Source organism: Ambystoma mexicanum, chromosome 12 (assembly GCF_040938575.1).
Source record: "Ambystoma mexicanum isolate Mex_15411 chromosome 12, UKY_AmexF1_1, whole genome shotgun sequence".
In the NCBI taxonomy this organism is placed as follows: domain Eukaryota; kingdom Metazoa; phylum Chordata; class Amphibia; order Caudata; family Ambystomatidae; genus Ambystoma; species Ambystoma mexicanum.
In genome coordinates, this window is record NC_090936.1 from 1,219,951,033 (window position 1) to 1,219,971,662 (window position 20,630).

Here is a 20,630-nt window from a genome sequence, read left to right on the forward strand (position 1 = left end):
TCCGGAAGGCTGGGAGGGGAGGTCTTAGCTCTGAGTGTGTTGGATAGGGCATTCCATAGTTTAGGTGCTATGTGGGGAAAACCAATCCCACCCGCCCTGGCCCTTTTGATGGGAGGGATGCGCAGTTGGTTGGCGTGGCAGGATCTTTTCGGACGTGCAGAGGTGGCTCTAATGATAGTCTCTGATGGTTAAGTCGGGCTGTGAGTGTTGAGCACTTATGCATGATGGTCGTGAAGGTTATTTGTTCCTTAACTGGGAGCCAGTGAGCAGCTCTCCTGGCCTGATGTGATGTGGTCTCTTTTGGGGATGTTTAGTGCTGCTCCGAGTGCATTATTTTGAATGACTTGGAGTCTAGTTAAATAAATGTCTGCGTTGCCTGCTAGGATGACATTATAATAATCTAGTTTAACACATACGGTAGCTCTGGCTATAAATAGGCAATTCTGTTTGGACAGGAAGGGTTTTACTGCCATTTATTAGCATGGTGTTGTGAGCAGAGGCAGACGCAATGGCGCTGACCTATCGCGTCATCGAGAGAGTGGAGTCAAGGTAAACCCCTAATGTCTTGACTGAAGAGGAGACAGGGAAGATGGAGTTCCCGATGGTGAAGTTACAATATTGTTTATCAGGTTTGGCTAGCATTTCTTTAGGGCCAATGAGAATGATCTTGGTCTTGTCTCATTAAGACAAAGCCCATTTGCCTCCATACAGGCTTGGATGGTGGCGTATATCAAATGGAGGGCTGCGGCTTCGTAGTCGTAGGAGCCTGGGAGTGGTAGGAGTACTTGTGTATCATCGGCATAGTTTGTGTAGGCTATGCCGAGGGTGTCCATCTTGTCAAAGAGCAGCTTTGTGAACTTGTTGAGGATAGGAGCTGGGTAACAACCCTGCGGGACTCCGCAGTGGATAGTAGGGGGAGCTGCACTCGCCTGGTTAGAGAAAACCTTCATGGCTCTACCTTCTAGCATGGATGTGATCCACAACGAGGCTTCTTTGGAGAAGTGTTCTGCGTGGGTGAGATGTGAGGTAAGAATCTTGTGATCCACATGATCAAATGCAGCCGAGAGATCCAGTAGTAGAAGGAGGGCTGGCTTACCTTTGCCCATAATTTCTGTTATTTGATTTTTAAGGTCTAAGAGTGCAGTTTCAGTGCGCGCCCTTTGCAAAATCCTGATTGTCTTTTGCCGAGATGGAGTTAGATTCAAGGAAGTCTTGTATCTGGTTGTGGGCCACTTTATCTAGGATTTTCAGGAGAAACGGAATGGTGGTGATAGGTCGGTAGTTATTAGGAGATATGGGATCTATGGATGGTTATTTTAAGAGTAGGCATACGCATGCTTCTTTGAGGCTGGACGGGACAGTACCTGATTTAAATGAGGCATTAATGAACAACGTTAAAAGAGGGGCAACGGGGTCAGCACATTCTTTAATAATGTTGGGAGGACAAATGTCTCCTTTACACATAGAAGGTTTTAGATGTAGGAGGAGGTCAAGGACTTCTGATTCTGTGACGTCTCGGAAGGAGAAGAGTGCGTTGTTGGGTTTATAGGAAGGGAAGTTGGATGTGGGGGGCTGCTGGTCGTGGTTGGGTAAGGCTTTGAATTGCACCTGCATTTTCTTTTTTGGAGAAGTTCTGTTTTACTGAGCAAGGCTGCTTGTATGCTTGAGCACCAGGCTTCATCTTTAATGATCTTGTCAGGGCAGGTGGCGGGAGACATAAGGTCTTTGAAAATGGCGAACATTTCCTTAGATTAAGACTTGGCCTTGGAAATCTGTGAGTTAAAGGAGTTAGATTTGGCTTTAATTATCACTTCTTTGTATTGGTCGGATTGTCTTTTGAATTCCTCCTTAGTGGAGTCACTAGGTTTGGATTGCCAGTTGGTTAGTGCACCACGTTTACTGGTACGAAGGGCCTGTAGTTCCTCTGTGAACCATGAGTTGACATGCTTTGACTTCTCTTTTTTGCATTCTATTGGGGCTTTGGTGAGGGTGTTAGCGTAGATATCTGCTAGTGTGCTGGGGTCAGTACAGAACAGCGGCCCGAGTTCTGGGACTTCCAGAAAAGGACCGAGATTGTCCTGGTTTAGTTTTCTTGAACTTCTAACCTGCGCAGGTGGAAAATAGGTGGGAGCTTTAGTAGTGGGGGCTATAGTGTAGTGGGGGCTATAGTGTAGTGGGGGCTGTAGTAATGGTAAATTGGATACAGATATGGTCTGTCCACGGGTAAGCAGAGTTGGAGCTGACCGTGGTGGAGCAGTTGTGGTCTGCCAACCAATCGAGGGTGTGACCTTTGCAGTGAGTTAGGCTGGTGACTTTTGAATGAACCCCATGTCTTTGAGTTCTTTTACTGGGGCTCAGGCTGCTTTATCTCTAGGATCATTTAGACCTAAGTTAAGGTCGCCGAGTAGAATGGTTTTGGTGGGGCTTTTAAGGTTATCACATAATAGGTGAAGGAGCTGTCCTTGGAAATCTGGAGCAGGGTCTGGGGGCCGGTAAATGAGATTCACATTAATTGTGCAGTTAGGGGATATGGATAGTTTGGCGGATATGTCACCGTTGCCTTTCCTTGGGAGATTGCGTAGCCTGATGGATAGAGTATCTTTTGTTATAAGGGCTACTCCTCCTGTCAGCAGTTATCCATCTTGTCTGAGGATGGAGTATCCAGGTGGCAGGGTTAAAGAGTTGGCAGGACCAGATGCCTCAAGGAGCCATGTTTCTGTGATGGCGAGTAAATCTAGATCATGGGTCAGTTAAGAAATGTCATGCAGAAAGCAGAGGTAGTTTTTGTAATGGCTGCTAATACAGGGTAGAGACAATAATGTGCAACTATCCTGCGATGTGGGTGAAGGCAGTGGTAGTAATGGTGACTCAGCAGTAGTGTGACGTTGGTCTGGCTTAGAGTCCCTAGTTGGCCAATATCAAATAGTTTGGGAAAGGTAGAGTTGGTTGTGACAGGCACCTATACTTTCAAGATGTCCTTGTGCAGGGCGTACACATTAGCTATTCAACGTAGCAAGGGGCCAGGCACATATACTTTCATTGTAACAATAGGAAGTCCGGCAGTTATGCAGTCAGTCAAGTTAATAAGAGCAGGCATACTCCTGATCAGGAGCAGCTGGGGCAATTGCAGGCATTACTATGAACACAAACTCGATTTGGTTACTGCGATGTCATGGGAGTCTTTTATGGGGCGCTTCTTGATGCACAGCGTTGGGGTAGCTGGGAGATGCCCTTGACGACCGCTAACAGTCTTAAAATGTGGTGGTGCTCTCAAGTACGTAGTGAAGGAGCAGGTGATTGTGCTTACCATAAGGAGTGGCAGTGCGACATTGGGCGCGGCAGCTGGCATGGCAGTGTGGTAGGCCCTGTGGCCCCGGGACGGCTCGACAGGCACGGACAGGCGAGGCCTTGTGCGGGAGCGCCGGCTAGCGCCTTCCGGACCTACCGGACCTTGTAAACCTAGTGCGGTGTCCAATCGGATTGCGTGCGTACTTAGGCTCAATTGCTAGGAGAGTGATCGAACAAAAGGTGCGGCGGCCATTGTTAGGGAGAATTCTCAAAAATGTGCTAATTACCTTCACCCTAGAGACCCCCAGCAACTTTGCTGGATTTTGAGGACTTGATTTATTTTACCTGGGGAGTGTGAGACCCTTTTCCCACTCTCTCATGTATTTTGATGTGTGTTTTACTCTTGTGTTCTTTGATTATGGAGTTTTAGACAACTCCATAGGCGGCATCTTTTCATGTGTGTCACACAGCACCCTCAGTGCAGTGGCACAGAGAAAGCTTTACAGGCTTTCCCAAGGTTTAAATACCTTCTCTGGGATAAACTACTGTTTCCCAGAGTAAGTAAAGTGAAATTGACTTTACTAGTCTTTTTAAATTCCTAGACCCAGCAAACCCTATCTTACAATAGAGTGCTGGAGGGGTTAATTAGTATCCCATGTCTAGATACTCACATAGCAGTCAAATGCTACCCTTTCCTCTCGAAATGGCTGGTGGCAGTGGTTTTACAATGAACTACCATGATTTTTCCCGACCGCGAACACCGGTAGCGTTAAATCGCGGTACCACGTTTTTCAAAATGGCATCTGAGTCCCCTCTGTAAAAAAAGGTCCCGGTTTTCTTTTTCCGCTGTTTCTTTGTGGAAAGGTCCTTCTAGCGTTTTGCTCTGCGCACCAAACCAGGTTTGGTCCCTTTGTTCCATCGCCTTTGGGGGGCTTCAGGACTGAAGACCGCCGCTGGCCCCCGAGTGTCTGGGGTGGGCATGAAGTGTGGGAGGTGCCCGAAACTCCCTGCGCTTAGTCTCCTAGGAGACCCAAAAGCACTCTGGCATGATTGGCTGGCTGACTATCCAGCAAGAACAGCTTCCCTGCTGGGTGAGTGACAGCTAGGCGGGAAGGAATGGGAGGAAACTGGATAAAAGGCAAGTCTCTTGGCTTGGAAGGCAGAGTCGACTACTGGAACGAAAGAACCGAAGACGAGCATGAAGATGACGGCTGCTGCAACTCCTGGACCGTTGGTTTGCCCGGTTAAGCCCGGCTGCTGGTCCGAATTGCTAGGTTCATCTCGACAGAGAAGCCCTGCAAGGACGACTTCTCCCTTTGAGTTGGTGGGACCAATCAACTTGAACGGTAAGCCACCTGGATATTCACCTCGGAGCTGGTTGACTTTACTCGGAGTGCTGCAGGAAACCGTAGAACCAGGTTGAGAGACACCAGTTTGTGTGCTTGAGTACAGCTTCTGGAAACAAAGATTTGCCAGCTTTTTGACCAGAGCAGTGCAGGAGTCCCCCGACGTCCTCCCTCTTGTCCCCACGACTGAGGCCCAGGAACAGCGAGATCTGCAGGAACTGCCAGGAACAGAAGTCATCAGCTGCATCTTTTTCTTCATTTGTAAAGGTACTGTAAAATCAGACTGAGTGCTTACCTCTCGCGTTGAAAGTGCTTAAAACTTTCCCAACTCACAGGCCTAATCAGCTTGTGGCCAGACATATAATTCTTCTTGCTACAAACTACTCCTGAGAACCTGTGCTGAGACTTTTCTGTTTCACTATCAGAACTGCTTTACCCTATCCAAGACTTTAGCCCATTGACTTTGGCCTAACCTATTGGATTGAATCGACTCTTCTGGTGAACTCTAAATATTTGCACTGTCTAAGAATAACTTGTAACCTTTCATGTTCTGAATAATCTATTCCTATTTGCTCCTACTTCAAAGTATTCTGAATGCCATTTTGCTCCTCATTCAAAGTAGTCTGCCTCAGAAACTTAAAGTGTATAGTACTAGAGTATATTTGTGTATGATATTTAACTGCCCTCTTCTAGTGAATGTTTTATAACTGACTGTTGAATACATTAATAAGTGTTTAACCAAGAAACCTTGAGTGCAAGAGTTTATTTGAACACCTGTGATTGTAGACCTCTGTGTAACATCCTTAAAGCTCACGTTCCCTCTTGCGATAAGCCTGGCTGCTCAGCTCCGCTACCAAAAACTATGTAGTACAGACCTATACCAAAGGTTGGTTTTGCTTACACCTGTAGTCCTAGTTGGGTGTAGTGGTCCCAAAGGGTACTGCATACAAACTCTGCCTAACAGTCATCTTTTGCAGAACCACGTTTAATAACACGTAGTGCACGGAAAAAGCAGCTGATGAAAACACTTCTGGTGCACAATTCGAAGCGGGCATATAAAAGGCAGTGTTGCACGGAGCACACACTCCGCCTTACCCAGAATCCTAATTGATGATGCGGGTCGGTTAGCCGTGCTTCTCCTGAAGCTGGCAGAGGGGATAAGAGAAGGGCTCCTGCCCTCCCTCCTGGAATGCAGAACGAACAGAAACTGGTGAGTAGAGTGGCTGAGCAGCCAGGCTTATCTTAGAAGGGGTAATGTGCGCTGTAAAGTAGCACAATGAAATCAGTAAACACAAGGCACCAGGTAATCACTTAAAAACTTAAAATTATAATAGAATTATGTGTTCCTATATACACAATGCAAATTAAGCATTCTTAAAAAGAGTAGCAATTACTAGTAACATTCAATGGAAGATAGAATTCGTTTAAACAAGAACCAATAATGCAGGTGAGTAATTCTTTTCTATGTTAAACATGTTCCAGCACACGGAGTGACATCAATGAAGGTCAGTATTGGCACTTATTCTGGTTCGCCAGTACAAAATTGAGTTTGGGAGGGAAAATGGTTAGAATCAAAGTAGAACACACTTTCAACTGGTTCAGGGGATGTAGGCAGTCTTTTATCTAATCAATAATGGTGTCAACAATTAAAACCTGAAATGGAACAAGCACTGCCAAAGCCAGTAGGGTTCAGAAGAGGAGCCTTTAGGGAACTGGGACAGCTAAAGTCAATAGGACAGTTCCAGTTCTGATGCAGCTTTTCATAGAAACTGTTAATCAAACAGTGAGTTATTTGAAAAATCACAGCAGCTCAAGAGGAGCCTACTTGTTGGAGTACAAGCTGAAAGGCCTGCACAGGTGAGTTGACCTCAACTCTAGATGGGTGAAAATAGTACTTCCCAAGCCAGGAAGCACCGCAAATGTCAATAGGTAGTTATAGTCAAAGCCCTACAGTACCTTAGAATTGAAGAAGAGGTTCCAGCTGGATTCCTTCCTGATGCAGACCCATGTTCCAGGTCCTTGGTCATGGTGACGAATGGGAGGGCATCTGGTGGGCTTCTGGGGCAGCACTCTCGAGAGAGACTCGGCAGCATGGATTCCATACGATTCAGCGGCTTTTTGCGGTTTTGGCACCTTTTTTTCAGCACCAAGAAAGAACGAAAAGCTCTGGTTATATTTTCCTCAGTCCCTCTGTCCTGGACTTTGGTGAGGGGACTCTGGCGGAAGATTTCCTGCTTCTGTAGATCCACAAGGGTGCCCACAAGGTTTTGGCCGGATTCGTTCTTTGGAAGTCGTTGCCCTCGATGATGGTCATGGGTCCCTGGACATTGGGATTCTGACGCCTAGGTAAGTCGCAGCATGTTGGGTGATGAGCCAAAATGAAGCAGGTCCCGAGCCTAATTGGTCCCACCTGCCCAAGGGAGGAAATCGTCCCACACGGATCTGCCCTGTCGAAACGGAAATGGTGTCAGCACAGCTGCAAATCTTCACCAGCAACTCTGCGGTACTGGAAGGTGCTGCTGGTATCTCTGCTCATCCTCTTCGTCGGTGTCTTGTTCCAGTGGTCGACTCTGCCTGCAGTCCCAACACCCTCCCCTTTTATGCAAAATCCCATTCATTCACAGCCCTAGGGCTATCAATCACCTGGGGGGGTAACTGCCCTCCAGGACAGCCAGCCGGCAGGTCAGAACTGCTTTCAGTCAGGCACACCTAGAGACCAAGGACAGCGAAGTTTCGGGACCCTCCCTCACTTCCTGCCTTTCCAGACACACTGGAGCCTGGGTGGGATTCAGGGCTGAAGCCTGCCAAAGGCAAAACACACAAAGCACTCAAACCTAGTTTAAAAAGAGTAAAAGCCCAGAAGGAACTAACACAAGAAATGGTGAAAAAAGATGAGGGGGGGACATTTTGGAAAAATGGTCACCCATAGGTGCTGTACTGCAGCTGAGAAATCAGCCTGCTTGTTAGTACCCTGCACAAAATGTAGTAAAAAGTAACCACTGCAACCAGCCATTCGAGTTAGTGTAACAAAAAGTTACATGAGAAGTGGGATAAGGAGTTACTATGTAATCCCCCCCCCCAAGCACTCCACACAGGGTGGTGTGTTCAGGACCCACAAAGGAAAAGGTAAGTAAGGTAAGTTATATCACTATTCTTGGCAACGGTAGTTAACCCAAGAAAAGGTATTTAAACAGTGGCACTGCACAGAGGGGGGGAGCTGTGTGTCACTATGCAAAAAGCAGATGCCTGTGAAGTTTACAAGACTCCATTAAATAGTTAGAATTCCAAGTCCGAGAAAAACACATGAGTGAGTGGCAAAAAGCACCACTCACTCGAGAGGTTAAAAATCAAAAAGATCCCAGTTCTAGCAAAAGAGCGGAGGGTCTGTAAGGTTAAAGGGAATTAACACAGAAACTGAAAATTCTCCCTAACATTTGCTGGTGGTTGACGGCAACAGGGTCTGGAGCCGATTCTTCCGGAGCAGCCCTTTGCATTGGAGCCCTTAGCTGGAGGGGGCTGCCCGGGCAGGGGGGCTGCCCGGGCAGTGTGGCTGCTCTGGGTTCTGGGTCTGAAATACGGCATCTGGCCCAATCACTGAGCAGGGGGGTCAGGCGGGAACAAGGAAGTGTGCGCCGGCAAAGGGTTGCTGGGGGACACAGCATGCGCTAGTGCGCAAATGCATACAGATGCACCACCAAATTACAAAATGCACAGAAATCAGGGTCTGAGACCCATCACAAGACTCACTGTGAGCCAGAGCTAAATGCGGCACAGAGCGGTGACGAGGGGTTTTGACCCTCGTAGTAGATGTAGAACGGGCTGATTAGGCCCAATCAGGAGTAGTGGTGGGCTAGAGGTGTAAACAGGAAAGTGGACGCCGGCAAAGGAGGGCTGTTAAAAAGTTTCATATGGAGAAGCTTCAGAAACAGGAGATGTTATGTGTGTTGTAAATGTTTGTGGTATAAATGGGACTTTGACTAGACTGAAAGTATGCCTTTAGAAATGTGGGTTTCATAGGATTTTCATCAGGAGAAAGGTGAGAATTCTGTCTCTCTTCTGATGGAGTTATCACCTCCCCCCGGAAATCCCCTTCCATACGAGATGAGGAAGGGGTTACAACATGTGTCGTGGGATGTTCTTGTCATGGAGGTACGACGTGGTGTGGGAATGCAAGGGCACCAGGTGGCCCCCGGATATGGACTGAAGATTAATATCCTGGCTTCCTTCCAGAATGCGGTCTGGATTGCCACTGGGATGATACTCCAGTAGGCAGGAACGTAGCCAGAGAAGAGCTACTGTACTAGTATTAGCTACCCCCACTTCTGACAAACTCAACAAAAGCTAGAATTGTTCCCTCCTGGAGTTGCACCCTAACTTCTCCAATGGTGGGAAAAACTCTCTCCGATTTTTAAAAAAAAAAAAAAAAAAAAAAAAATAATAATAAATATACACAAAGCATCTCAGGATCTCCCAAATGGAAGACATTGCTTGGGGATCTCTTGCTTCCAAGCAGGGAAGTGAGGACCAATCACAGGGCTTCTTTTTGTTTAGTCCAGTTAATTAGCAGCCAGCTTCAGAAGATCTCTTTTGCTGCTCCAGCGCCTGCACCAGTGCAACAGTGAAAACTGCTCTCTGTATAGGCTGACAGGCTTCAGCAGCAGAACCAGCAGCTGCTCGCCAAGAGGCAAACTGCTTTGGACTTCTTGCAGCAGGTGATTATCTGCCTCCTGAGTTTTTCTTCAATCATTTTGCTTCCAAGTTTGACCAGAGAGGTACATCTTTAAGAGCAACTTCAGATGTTTAAATACCTGCTTCTTGTGATTGTTCTTCCTTTGGGTTGCCTTTGGCCAGGGGTTCAAGTCCCTGGGTGACGGATCCTGTAATTCGGCATGTGTGAGAAAATAGTTTACAGATGGGCTGGTTTTGACCTTCCTGAGCTGTAATTTTTTGAATGGTCACTGTGACTGCTTACCGCTAAGCCCTCAGTTGGTGAGTTATTCGAGACCTCGCGAGTCTCTGTGGGTTTCAGTAGGCTCTCTTCAGCAGCATTTTGCCACCGACTTCCATTATTCTGAATCCTTCTGTGCTGCTTGTCTTCCTGGGGCTGCTGGGTCATTAACCTGGCACTGAAACACTTCTTGAGGGTCCCATCTAGAGTCTCCCAAGTTAAGTTGCTGCCTTCTCCGCATCCGTGAGGTACTACTGGGACTTTGCTTGCTTTTCCTCCATAACCGTGGCAATGCCTACAGAACTCGCACAAAGTGATTTTCTAAGATACTCTCCTGGATAGTGACATTTGACTCGGTCCTTGAAGTTTCCCACAAAACCTAGATGTGTAGCTATTATCCACGATTTACTGTACATTTCTAAATCCATGCATTACCCTCCTGCCTAATAAAATGTACTCAATTACGCGGTGTCATTGCTGGTTACTTCTTGTGTTTTCATTCCTTGGAGTGTAACACATCTTATGTGCCTGTGTAGTGTCCCATATGTTGCTACCACTCTACGCCCTGCTAGCTAAAGCATCCACCACTTTTCTTCCTTGCTGTTCCGTCACACTGCTTTGAGAGAGTTTGGCTAGACATTGGTGTCCTTTCCTGCTCACCAGAATAGGGCGGCCTCTCAGAATCTCTCCAGAGGGCTGATTCTGAAAATCCACCGTAACATCTGCCACAGCGACCACTACTAGAGTCAGGTCTCTTATGAGAAGCAGACTTGGACTAGCCTACAAGGCAATGCCCAATGGACCAGACCTACAGGCGGGTGTGGGCCTGTTTTGTTAGTAAATGGGGTATGTTTGATGACCTAATGCACATAGTATGATGTTGTTTTGAGCAATGTTGTTGTCCCATTGTGTTTTACAATGCATCATTTGCTTAACATTTTCCAAAAATGAGCCCCCAGGCCCTGGTCAAACATTTTGTCACCAAATGCCATAGAACACAGTTCATGCATGTTTATATTTTGGGTAATAAGTGGAAAAAATAGTTTAATGAAAATCGAGGATAAAAATCGTTTTAGAAAGCCCGCCCTGTGACTACACATAGCAGTCTTTCTAAATTGAAATGCCCCTGGCGCACACAAGGGCACACGAGGGCTGACAAGCAGGAGAGGAAAGGCGCATCGAGGGATGCAAGTATATTTGGTGTGTGTTGGGCTGGGAAGGAGATGGTGGGTGAGGAAGTGGGGGGGATGGGGCAGGTTAAATCCCCCTGATTTACAGGATAACCAACGGGTGTTGGTGGGGACGGGATTGCCTTGCGGACGGGGTGGGGGAGCAGTATGTGATTCTTCAGCATTTTAAAGGCCACACAAAAACAGCCAAAAGAAATCAGTCTTTTTTGTGTTGGGCCTTTTAAATGCAGAAATTTCAGAGAGCCATATTTTGTTGTTGGTTTTTTTGGGCATGTGAAGGCCCTTTTTTTGTTCCAATGCGATCCTGAAGGGAGACTCTGACTAAGGCTGCTGGTGGATTTTCCCAAACCCTCACCACAGGTCTTCTGGAAAATTCTCCTACCTAATTCAAAACCACAACAGCGGCATTTTGCGGAGGAGGGTGTGACACAGTATTTATTCCTCCCTATGATATGTACCATATAAAATCTTGCACATTGATAGAATGGTGAGCTTTTCTTGCTATTTCAGTGTTTAATCAAAAAGTCCTAACATATTAATTGTTTGACTTTTTCCTGTCCCCAGATTCACAGAAGAGCACGTGCCCTGAGGAAAATTGCAAAGCAGCTTGTTGAGGAGAAAGTTATTCTGTGCTCTAAATCGCTGCAGAACTACATCATGCCGTACGCAACCACCGCCATTTTTGATGAGAAGATGCACAAGGTTTGTCCTGCACCCCTACTCTCAGCCTTTTCTTGCCACATATGTGCACAACTTGGGAAGCTGACCACTTCAATTGGTCCAAATATTCTACTGACAAATGCATGTGTTTGAAATGTATAGTTCGCCAGCATTGAACGCTCTATCACCACTTCCCATGTTTACAGTATTATCCATCGATAGGCTGCAAAGCCCTGATGACTTTTTAATTTCACTTGAACTTCCTACCCAGGCGTTCATTCTTTTTGGACTGTTTGTTAGGAAAGCTTTTATTTTTGCTGTTTTCCTCCTGTAGACTTCTATTGGACAACTTATTTATTTATTACGCGTCGATGCCCGCAGGCATCAAGGCGCACACAAACACAATAGACAATGTGCTACAGGACAACAACAAAAAAACCTTGAAAGACCAAGGAGTGATCGGGACAATAATCAGTTAACATAACCTGAATAGAAACTCTAGCAGAAAAGGGCATTCCTACGGGAGGAGATCCAGAACTCGATTATTCAAAAAGAAATGTTTTTAACAGTTTCCAAAAAGCCAAGTTCAGGCATAGGCCGTTAAAACAGGAAATGAACGCCCGTTGCCTCTTGCTCTTTTGCTTCTTGTGATAGCCAGGCACCCACAGTTATTATTTGAGCTGAGAGATCTGGGGTGAGGTCGTACAATTTCCGGCATTTTTTAAGGAGCGCAGGTGCGTCCCCATAGATAGATTTGTGAGCCAGGGAAAGAGCCTTGAAACATACGCTCTCCTTTACAGCCAACCAATGGAGATTCTTCCTGGAGCCAGACATGGTCCTTTTTTGGAAAGTGGCAGACAATACAAACGGCTTTGTTCTGAAGGACTTGGAGTCTGTTTATGCAGTTCCTATTGGCTTCAGTCAGAAGCGTGTTAGCATAATCCAAACCGGGCATGATAACAGCTCTTACAAGGGTGTTAGAGTTTGTAGATGATAGAAAAGGTTTAATATGCCGCAGCACCCTAAGATGGTATTGAGAGTTGCACACAATTCCGCCCACGTGCGCCTCAGCACAGATTTGAAGCTTCCAAGCAAACTCCTAGAGTCTTCACTTTATTTACAATTAATAAGCAGTTCCCTTGAATCGCCATACTGGCATATTCTGGGGCGAGTTTGGTTCTGACCTGCGAAGAGCTGAAAATCATCTACTCTTACTGTTTAGACACATCCAATGTTTGGACATCCATGCTTTCACTAGCCCATAAGTATGCTCCAACTTAACCAAATTTTTACCGTGAACCCCACTCAGCTCCATCAGGAGTTTGGTGTCGGCATAATTTTTCAAATGGATTTCCATAGTAGTCAGTTGCTCACAAAGGGGCTTGATGTGTAAAGGTTGAACAGTGTAGGAGACGGACATTCTCCCTGAGGAACACCGCAGTATATTAGTTCTGGTTCCGAGCCCGCTTCACCCCAACACACTTTGGACAACCTGTTACTCAAAAAGTAGCCGATCCAGTCAGAGGCTTCTAATGAGCAATTTCCCATCGTGGCTACTGTATTCAGAAGAGGAGCACGGGAGGGAAAGCCCAAAATAGGAACAGGACAAAATAGGAACAGGACTATGGGCTGATCAAGGCTGTAAACAGGAAAAAGTGGTCCTGCCTATGAGGTTTCTAATCTACTGCACTCTTATTCTAATGCAGTTATTGTTTCTTATGGAGCTGTTTGCCAGCATATCATTAGTTGGCAAACACTGCCTTGCTGTGTACAGAGAATACAGTGAAAACCCACAAGAGAATGGTGCTCAGTTTATTATTCATGACTGACCCATTTTTACGTGTTTTAAAATATATGCACTTTGTAACATATGTGAGAGACATACAACTTGAAAGTCACAGAATGCAGTGCATAAATACATATTTTTACAAATGATATGTCAAGTTAAACTAAAGAACATCGGACATATGACTTCATGCAATCTTCATAACAAAACTCAGCATGGGCATTGCGTCATGCCCTTGCAACTTGTCATAAAATTTGAAACACATACAAATGTCAAATGCAGTCACAATAGTGTTTGTTATTTTCACAGGTGAGAATGGAGTTCCTAAATAACACCAAGTGCATTACTTTGAGTGGCTTTGGTATGCGAAAGTTCCAAATTTAAACGTGTTCTAGTGTCTTTTGTAGATGAAAATATATTCACTGTATTTCATCTAGGTGATATAACCTTCACAAGGTTTACTTTGCACCAAAAGTCAATTTTCAGCCAGGCTAGAGGGTGACCTTAATAAGTCGACGTCCGGATATTGAATCAGACCCCGGGGAGGGGGGGAAGGACCCAGAGGGCACCGGCTTGGTTGCACTTCGGTTCCTGAACGTTTCGGCATATAGTGTAAAAATAGCCTTCTTCTGGAGCCAAGGCACTTAAAACCCCTGCAAGAAGCAGAGGGAACCTTGTGAAACTCATCATAAAAACCATTGTGAGTTACTAACTTCTAATGAGTATCACAGCAATCTATACACAGACTAAAAATTAGTTCAGAACTATTTTGCTAGATGGCACAATTCCGAACTGGTACTGACCTTAACAGTAAAGGCGACCAATATGGCCGCTGTTCTGGCTTGTTGATTTGAGGTGGGTGAATATGGGGCCCGTGTTAGAGAAGCTGCTGTGGTCGCTTCATCCCATAGCATGCGGATAGTGTCTCTACAAACCCATGAGACAAAAAAGTGATAGGGTGTGATCAGATTAGTGGGCTCATGTATCCAGGTGGTTTTCGATCATGTAAGTTCACGGACTGGAAAAAAATAAAAAAAATAAAAAGAAAAAACTAGTAAGTTGATGTATGGTAAAGTACCTCTGTCTACTCCAGTAGAGTGGAAAAGGGAGACGGGTCTATGCTTCCGATTCCCCGCTGTTTGGAGTTGGGCACGTCGTTCAATTCGTGCTGGGTAGAGATCTGGAAGGGGAGACAAGAAAGGGAGCGATCACTGTAAAGACAATGGTTGAGTGCCTGGTTGGGGGTGTATATGGAGTCCTATAGCGGCCAGGCTAAAAAGTAAATAGACAGTTATTTACTATCACGGATACTGAGGTCTCCGAGGCAGGGCGCGAGGAAACAGCACTGCGTTGCTCTAGTCGGAGTGCGGCTAAAGTATAATAGCCAGAGCTGTATAAGTATAAGCATGGGCGCATGCGTCGTGCAAGGGGATACTGTTTACCCGCGCATGCGAGGGTCGCGGGGCATACTGTTCTATCGTGCATGCGCGGATATCTGGGCACGACAGTGTCAGTGTAGGTATCTAGCTGAATGGAGGCAGAATGCCGGAGGCCAAAAAAGAAAAAGCGTATGGCGTTGGAAACTGCACAGCCTCGTGCACGCTCTGCAAGGACAGAGCGTGGCTGGTAATATGGAAATATAGAACCAGATGTTAAGATCCGAAAATAAGGATCGGTGGGGCTGAATGCATGTTAAAGATAAAATAATGTGCAGTAAGACACTGCCAGGAGAAGCCGTGGCCTGTAATGGGTAGGCGGCCTGTGTGATGGGGGGGGGGCGCTATGGAATGCCTGTAGGTGTGTCTGGCTTGTGGGAGGCTAAAAAGTGCATAGCCAAGTTGTCGGTATTGAGGATGTGGGGTTCAAAAAGTGGATGTAACCAACCCGAGGGGCTGTGTACTGTACTCAGAAGGCATTCATGGTCAAGTGAATCAAAAGCGGCCGACAAATCCAATAAGATCAGCAGCTCTGAACCACTTCTCTCTAGAATGTCCAGCATATTTGTCTGGAGATCTCGGAGGACACTTTCAGTCACATGATAGCTCCTAAACCTTGCTTGATTCTGGTGGAAAATACCTGAACATTCAAGATTTTGTTGAAGTTGGAATATAGCTATCTTATCCAGCCTGGGTCTGGCATGGATTCACATGCTCATGAATATTCCCCGTCGTCAGGCTGGGAATCCTTGGTAAAAGAAAAAACTGTTTCACTTTAGCTTGAAAACGGTGTTTCTCCTCTAACCCAATCGCTGTCCTCTGGGTCATACTGCCCACATCCAATGACCGTCCTTTCCCTAAGCTCCACCCTTGGTGGACATCTTCAGATTTTTACCGCACGTTTCAGTGTTGGGGGGGGGTGGCCTCTTCTTGCTCTCTGAGCTATTTTTGTGTTTTTCAATAGAATATTGACATTTGTATGTATGCCAGCAAGACTGAGATCCTCCTCATCGGCACAGCTTCACCCTCCTTTCCCCTCACTCTCAGGCCGGCCTCCCTTGGCCCTCCTACCCGCACCTGCGAGGCTTTGAACCACGGGGTCATCTTTGTCTCCACACTTTCGTTCTCTGTCCACATCTCTGATGTCTCTAAAAAGTCAAACTTCCTACTGCACCTCCTCAGAGGTAATCTACCTTTCCTCTCCTTCCCCCAGAAGCTCATTGTCTCCCAAGCTATGGTTCTCTCTAGGTTGGACTATTGTAACAGCCTCTTTCTAAATCTACCTGCCTCTACTCTCCGCCCTCTGCAACTAATCCAGAACAGGACTGCAAGACTTGTCCTTGGCCTCAAGTCCTGGGATCGTATCTCTCTAGCTCTGAAATCTCTCCATTGGCTCCCAGTGGACACAAGGATTAAATTCAAAACCCTCTGCATTGTCCACAAGGCTTTCTGGGGCCTGGGTCCAAAATACCTTCAGCTATCCTTCCGCAAATACCTCCCCTCTCGAGCTCTTCGTTCCTCTATCTCGAACTCCCTCAAGGTCAGTCGTTTTTCAAAGAAACTGGCTGGGGGTAGATCTCTATCTTCGGCTGGGGCCTCCCTCTGGAACAGCCTCCCTGCCACTCTAAAACTTGAGGAGAACCATCTCCGGTTCCGGAAGCACCTCAAGACCTTCCTCTTTGCTTCTGCTTTCGCCAGTGGCGTTGCTAGGGGGTGGCTAATGGGGCTATATCCCCTGGTCTTTTGGTTGTAGCCCCGGATAGAATCTCAGGAGCTACAAACAAAAGGCTAGCTAGCCCCAGTCCCAACAGTTCCGACATTAGCATAACCCCAGGTCTTTTCAAGACCTAGCAACACCCCTGGCTTTCTCCCCTCCCCTGCTGATCTGTTCTCTCTCAGCACTGTGCACCTGGCCTACCCTCTGTCTTCCGTGTCCAGGTACCTGCTCACCCTGCCACTTATCAGACATACCTTATCTGCTGCCTTTAACCCAGCACTTGCCACTTGTTGGCCGCACTACCACTGTTTGTTGCCTTTATTATTTATTTATTATCTGTTTCTCCTTTGCTCCGCACTTTCCCCCTCTCCCTCTCCCATGTACTTGCGCATTCTCAATGTCAGTGGTCCTAGTAAGATCATTGTTTTGTTCTCATCTGTTCCCCTCCCGTCCCCTCCCTTGCTGCGCTCTGAAACACTTGTGTAGGAGCGCAATAGAAATCAAATATGAATTCAGTTTGTCTGATTTTTGCTTAATTGTTTAACTGAAAGTAGATTACTGGCAGCAGGGAGCCGCTGTCGGCGAAGATAACCTGCATCGAATCTTTCATCGCAGTTTCGACAAAACCCGGGCTTGGGCCTACTTCGCACCATTCCAACATGGTTGAGGAGAAGCGGTGCCTCTTCAAACTCTGCCCGAAATGAGGATTGCGGAATGTGTTCAACGAAGATCGTCGTCATAAATGCCTATATTGCCTGCATCCAGACCATGATGAAGACGAATGCAAGGTTTGCTGTGGCTTTTTAAAAAAGTCCATGCTGTATCACTACAGCAGGCTGGCGGCATGGCTAAAAACAGGTAAGGCCTCTGACTCTGCCTCTGGGCATGGTCATTCTTCTTCAAGGACCGACCTTGTCCCATGAGCGAACTCCCTCAGAGAAGTGGTTGAGGTCCTTTGAGGATGCCCCGTCTACGAGGGTCCAAAAGAAGACGAAGCCTCTCGCATCAGATTCCACTTGGTCCGACGTGGGAAGGGCAAGGTCGCCATCATCGGCCACATCCACGGTGAGCCTACCGTGGGGGGCTCTCCCTCTAAGAGAAAGTCTTTCACCCCTTCGAAGCTCTGCTTGCTGTCGATGGACAAGATGACGAAGGAGAGATCCAAGGTCGGCTCTTTACTGACTCCCTCGGCGACGGCATTAGCGCCTCAATCAGCCAAGAAGGCACCTTCAACATCTTCATAAAAGGCCATGTCTGCATCGTCGACGACTATTCTTACGATCTCGTCAACGACCACTATTTCGACGGGGTGGGGGTCGGGGGTAGACCACGAATGTGGTGCCTGCAGCAGGTGGGCTTGCCGGCACAGTGTGAGATGACTTCTGCAACTTCGGCGAAGGCCCTGGAAAGGGGACAGCAGCCGTCCCCCCAAGAAGTCTCAGGATGGGGGAAGGAGTGGGGTTTCTATGACCCCTAGCAGGGGGCTGAACCAAGTGTTTCGGTGCACAATTATGCTAGCTCCGAGGAGTATGGGAGCCGTACCAGCCCAGAGCCTCCCGCTCTCACCCCTCTCACCCCTCTAACGCCCCATCCTAGGGATGTGTCGTTGGACATTCTGACCGTGCTGCACAGGCTGGTATCAGAAATCTAGCAGAGACTGCCACCCACACAGGCCGAATGGGAAGTCCACCAGAACCACTTCCTGGAAGACCTTCTAGGCGCGGACGCAAGTCAAAGGACCCTGCTGGTCCAAGGCGCCAAACACCACCGCCTCTGCCACCCCCACCCTGGGAACTGACTCCAATCAGGGATCCTGACATGCATACGGACACAGCTACGGCGATGGACACTGATGAGGCCGATGAATTTGGCAAATGGAGAACCGGCAGGCGCAGATGACCCGCACAGGGCCTCTTCTCCGGATGAGGTTGGTGCCTTCCATTCTGTGATATCCAGGGCCACTGAGCTTTTTCTACTGATGCCTGAGGAGACAAAAAAGGAAGGATTCCTTTATCAATGTCACACGTCCAGGAGGAAGACGATCATGTCTGTACCCTGGTTGAAGGATATCTGAGATGAAGGCCTAGCGCTGCTGAAGAATCCGAGCACTGCCCACCAAAGCGGGACAGGCTCGAGAAGAAATACTGAGCCCCAGACTCTGCCCCCAAGTGCCTCAGGTCCCAGCCTTCACCAGATGCTGTGGTCTCTGCCGTCGCCAGGAAACATGCGGCAAACCAGTCGTCCGCAGCCATGGTGCCCCAGGACCAAGAGGGGAAGAAGCTGGACGTTATTGGGAAATGGATTATAGATACAGCTGCCAGCATCATGAAAACCGCAAATGCCCTGGATATTTTAGCCCGCTACCACCAGGAACTATGGTACAGGCTGGGCCCTACACGGGACTTACTTCCCGACGACAAGAAGGCAGAAGCTTTTGAGATGTTCCAGTGGTGGGTAAGAGGCCTCCGACCACGCCATAACAGTGGCGGTGGACATTGCGGACACCGGATTCCATCAGACGGGAAACGGAGTGTCTCTACATCGACTGGGATGGCTCAAAGCCACCAACTTCAGGCCGGACGTTCAGTCTAAGGTGTTGGACATGTCATTCAATGGGGAAAACCTGTTAGGCAAGACGGTCGACAAGTCTCTTCAAATCATCATCAAGACTGAAACAGAGACGGCACGTTTGATGGGCCCCCTGCAGCAATGTCGGTCGTCGTCCTTTCATTTCACAAGGGGAAAGCCCGACAGATCCTCCAAAGGCTACACCACCACTTATCGGCAAACCCTCCCGCTCCACGAAGCAAGAGGCATACATGGGTCGCTCAAAGACATACGGCAGTGGAGGACAGCGATGGCGCAAACCGCAGGGCAAAGCCCCGACACTGAAACAGGCCTGAACCAGCCATAGACTCGGCCCCCCACTTGTGCACCCCAGTGGGAGGCCGGCTGGCGAGATTAGTCAGCGCGTGGAAGACCCTCACCATTGACAGATGAGTGCTGAATGCTCTCGGACAGGGGCACACCTTGGAGTTCCAACGCAGGTGTCCCTCGTATTCCCCCCCCGTGGCTCATCAAAAACAGCACATGGCACAGCTGCTGCAGGAGGTCCATGCCGCCATTTTGAAAAGTGGTCGATAGAGCCTGTTCCCCAGCACCTCCAGGGCTCTGGAGTGTACTCCCGATACTTTCGGGTCCGAGAGAAAACAGGAGGGTGGAGGCCGATCCTGGACCTGCAACTGTACTTTAAGTTCAGGATGGTCACGTTGCAGCACATGCTCTGCCAACCAGAGGAAGGCAACATCCAGGGGTCCCCGGCTTGGAGGACGCCTACTTTCACGTCTCCCATCCAACGGAAGCACCGCAAGTTCCTGCGGTTTGTGGTCCAGGGGTGACACTATCAGTTCAAGGTACTTCCCTTCAGCCTGAAATCGTCCCCTGGGGTCTTCACGCAATGCCTGGTGGCGGTGCATCTTCATCTGGAAGGCATCCACGTCTACCCTTGATCCCGCTCCCATGCTCTGGTGGGCCAGCACACAGCGAGGAACGTGCGTCTGCTGACTGATCAGGGATTCTCTGTAGATTATCCAAAGTCCTGCTTGGAGCCATCGCAGAACGCTCTATTTCTGGGAACTCGGCTCAACACAGTGACTTGCCTGGCATCTCGCTCGGAAGAGAGGGTGGTAGCCATCCTAGGGAAGGTGCAGCACCTGTCGTTGGCGTGGCCGGCTACTGTGCAAGCTGCCAAGTCGCTGTTGGGCATTATGTCCTCCTGCATCAACCTCGTCCTCCTTTGCAGAGAACAGAGGACCTCCTCTCCAGGAGTATATGGATGCGCAAGATGGTTGCAAGTCTTGGGATTCTGGATGGACAAGATCGCCCTCAATGGGGAGTCCAACGAGCGATACAGTGGTGGGGCATGTGCTCTCATCTCACGCAAGGGGACCCGTTCCAAGTCCCTCCTTACCAGGAGACAGTTATCACAGACGCTTCTCTGGAAGGTTGGGGAGCTCACACTGGACAGTTGCATGCCAGAGGTCTCTGGCCGCCAGAAGAAAAGGCACTTCACATCAACGTTCTGGAGCTCTGGACCGTCTTCTGGGCCCTCAAGTCTTGCCTGCCATCGCTAAGGGGCAAGGTAGTGAGGATCTTCACGGACACCACCACCATGTTCTACATCCAGAAGCAGGGTGGGGACGCACTCCCCAGTTCGGCGCCGGATCTGTGGCACTGAGCCATACGTCAGGACATGTTTT

The 20,630-nt window shown here is 48.1% G+C and overlaps 1 protein-coding gene across 1 annotated transcript in view; it reads left to right on the plus strand.

The window, feature by feature from the left end:
• The window catches only part of UTP20 (UTP20 small subunit processome component), a 1,390,303-nt gene that overhangs the window by 894,087 nt on the left and 475,586 nt on the right, over nt 1–20,630 (plus strand). The window contains exon 38 of the mRNA XM_069629877.1: nt 11,337–11,474. Coding sequence (XP_069485978.1) covers nt 11,337–11,474 — 138 coding nt within the window. The remainder of the gene's footprint in view (nt 1–11,336; nt 11,475–20,630) is intronic.